Genomic DNA, 2,439 nt, shown 5'->3' with positions numbered 1-2,439 from the left:
AATCATTTATTCACATTACTCATCTCGTGGTGCTCTTACTATAAGCGCGTAAACTATCCTCGACAAGGGGTTCCGAGCGCACATACATTGTTGCTTGGAAACCTGTTTAAAACCTTTACTTCAACGAAAAAAAGCTCATCTTGCAAATATCCAATAAAATAGATCTCGTTTAAGATTGTCTCCTTAAAGACCACCTTTATATGTGAAGTGCAGTAATTATTCCTAACAAGAAATATAAACTTAAGGTTAACAGGTATACAGAAGGAATGAAGGAGAAAAAAACACCTCGAAACGTAAAAAGAATAAAGTGATAACAAATTATGTCAGGTAACATCATGACAATATACGAGAAAAGCATTAAAAAATAGAACACAAAATTCATCTAAACTCGAATGTTATACACCAAATACCCAACTGCTTTGAGTCCCGAGTCTTAGATATAATACATTAGAAAATAGTCGAAGTAATATGGCAGAGCGACACTAAAAGATAAAAATAAAATGCGTCCAAACTCGAACGTCGAGGGCTAAGGTTCCGGCATCTATAGTTCCTGAGTGTAAACATGGCCGACAGCGCGAGCGAGAGCGACTCGTCTTCTGTCACCGATGGCCCGATTATGCAGCCTCCTTCTATGCCTCCTTCGCCAATCACTCGGGAGCAATGGCAGAAGAGGATCGAGTGCTTGCAACAGCAAAACCGGGTGCTGAGAGCGGAACTGGAGACGTATAAATTGAGGGTGAAGAGCCTTCACGAAGAGAACAGGGCGTTGCGTCAAGCTTCTGTCAATATTGTGAGTTCCATTTTTCAGTTATTTTTGTTTATATACGTGTCGGTTTTAGTTTCCCTACTTGATTTTTATTAGTTAGTGGGTATTCCTTTCCGTTCTGGAGAAGTGGGCATACAACGAGTCAGATTTAGAAAGTTACAGTAGAAAAAACTTATCATCAGAAGTCCAATTTCCGAAAGATAAACAACAAAAGCATTATTTATCTTCGGATGATACCAACAGATGAACACATTTCGAGAAAAAAGTTCATTGTTTATTGAAGAAGTGCATGGCCAATATCTTCCAGATTCTAATGAATGAGCAAAGAAATTTATATCAGGATTGTTGGAACCAAAATCCTTTCCTTCTATAATGTTTTTAATCCTTATAATCGTTATTTCTTTTACTCTTATTATCTGATACATTTCATGACAACATTTGCTATGTTGAAACAAGTAGTATTGGTAGCAAAAGATAGTTTATGAACTGTGCAGTCTACCTATATTAATGTCCATATGAGGTGAAAATCTTGGCCCCACTTTGTAAAGATGAGCTGAGGAATTACAAGGGTAAGAAGGATAGATCCCTCTGCTTCCCAAGATGCCTGCTTATGATATATCATGCCATGGCACTACTTTTATAGTAAATATGTGCCTGCAAGTCGGTTTTGTAAGGGCATCCAGGTTCTCATCCTTGGTTCCTCGATTTCATGTTGTGAAGGTAGGCTAATACACTTGACCAGAACCTGGTAAAATATTGTCCTACATCCCATATTTGTTTTACTCAGAGGTAACTTAAAAATAGTAAAATTATTGTGAATGAAACTCAAACTCAGTTCTTGGCAAAACTGCAAATGTTCTAAGAGTGTTGTAGTACTACTTGGACAAAACAGTTTGTGACATTCTGTTAAACTTGCTAGTAGGACAGGACGAGACTGTTCTCAACAAATTACTTTTTGGCTGTGCTCTTATCTAAATCCACTGAAACTTACTTTGATCTGTGATGTGGGCTTAAAACTTTGCACTCTGTGAAAGGTCAAAAACATGCAACCAATATTTAGTCCACCAAGATAGAGCTTATGATGGTTGGTTGTACTACAGTCAAATGCCAGAGATTCACAAGCTGCCTGCAAGGTTTTGATGGCCCTTGCTAGAATGCTAACTTTATCAGTTTGAGGCCAGTGGCTGACCTAGGTGTCTTAATGTTTATTCTTTCCCAGATGAAAAGGCTTTTGTACCTGTAAGCTGTTGCTGTTATTACCTATGTAGAAGATAATAATGTAAGTGATACCTTGAGAAACCCACATGCTCATGCAAGAATCTGTTCTGATATCTACTATAGAAATGTCTGTTATGGACAACTAAGTTGTATTAGTGTTTGTGTTTATATTGCCTCTTATTTCTTTCAGGTAACTATTGCCAAAGCTTATACTGAAATTCTGTGCTATAAAGGAATAAACAAACTACTGAGGATGTCTAATATATGACTGAAATGAGTGCTAAAATAACACAACATAGGATGTAGATATGGTGCATGAAGCAAGTCCAATAATCCATTTTCCATTATAGGTTCTCAATGGTCTCTCTATGAACCCCAGTTTCTAATGGAATCAGGATATTTACCAAAATCTGAATTAGTAAACTCATTTCTTACACAAACGCACTCCACGCCTA

The 2,439-nt window shown here is 37.2% G+C and overlaps 1 protein-coding gene across 1 annotated transcript in view; it reads left to right on the top strand.

Moving 5' to 3' along the window:
• Nucleotides 1-562: 562 nt before the first annotated feature.
• LOC113816701 (coiled-coil domain-containing protein 6-like) overlaps nt 563-2,439 on the top strand; it is a gene marked incomplete at its 3' end in the record, with an annotated part of 28,306 nt that continues 26,429 nt past the window's right edge. Inside the window, 1 exon segment of the mRNA XM_027368758.2 lies at nt 563-790. Coding sequence (XP_027224559.2) covers nt 563-790 — 228 coding nt within the window.

The sequence above is a fragment of the Penaeus vannamei genome, chromosome 43 (assembly GCF_042767895.1).
Source record: "Penaeus vannamei isolate JL-2024 chromosome 43, ASM4276789v1, whole genome shotgun sequence".
NCBI classification, from domain to species: Eukaryota; Metazoa; Arthropoda; class Malacostraca; order Decapoda; family Penaeidae; genus Penaeus; species Penaeus vannamei.
The sequence above is the reverse complement of the archived record's forward strand: the minus strand, read 5'-3'. Positions and strand labels throughout refer to the sequence as shown.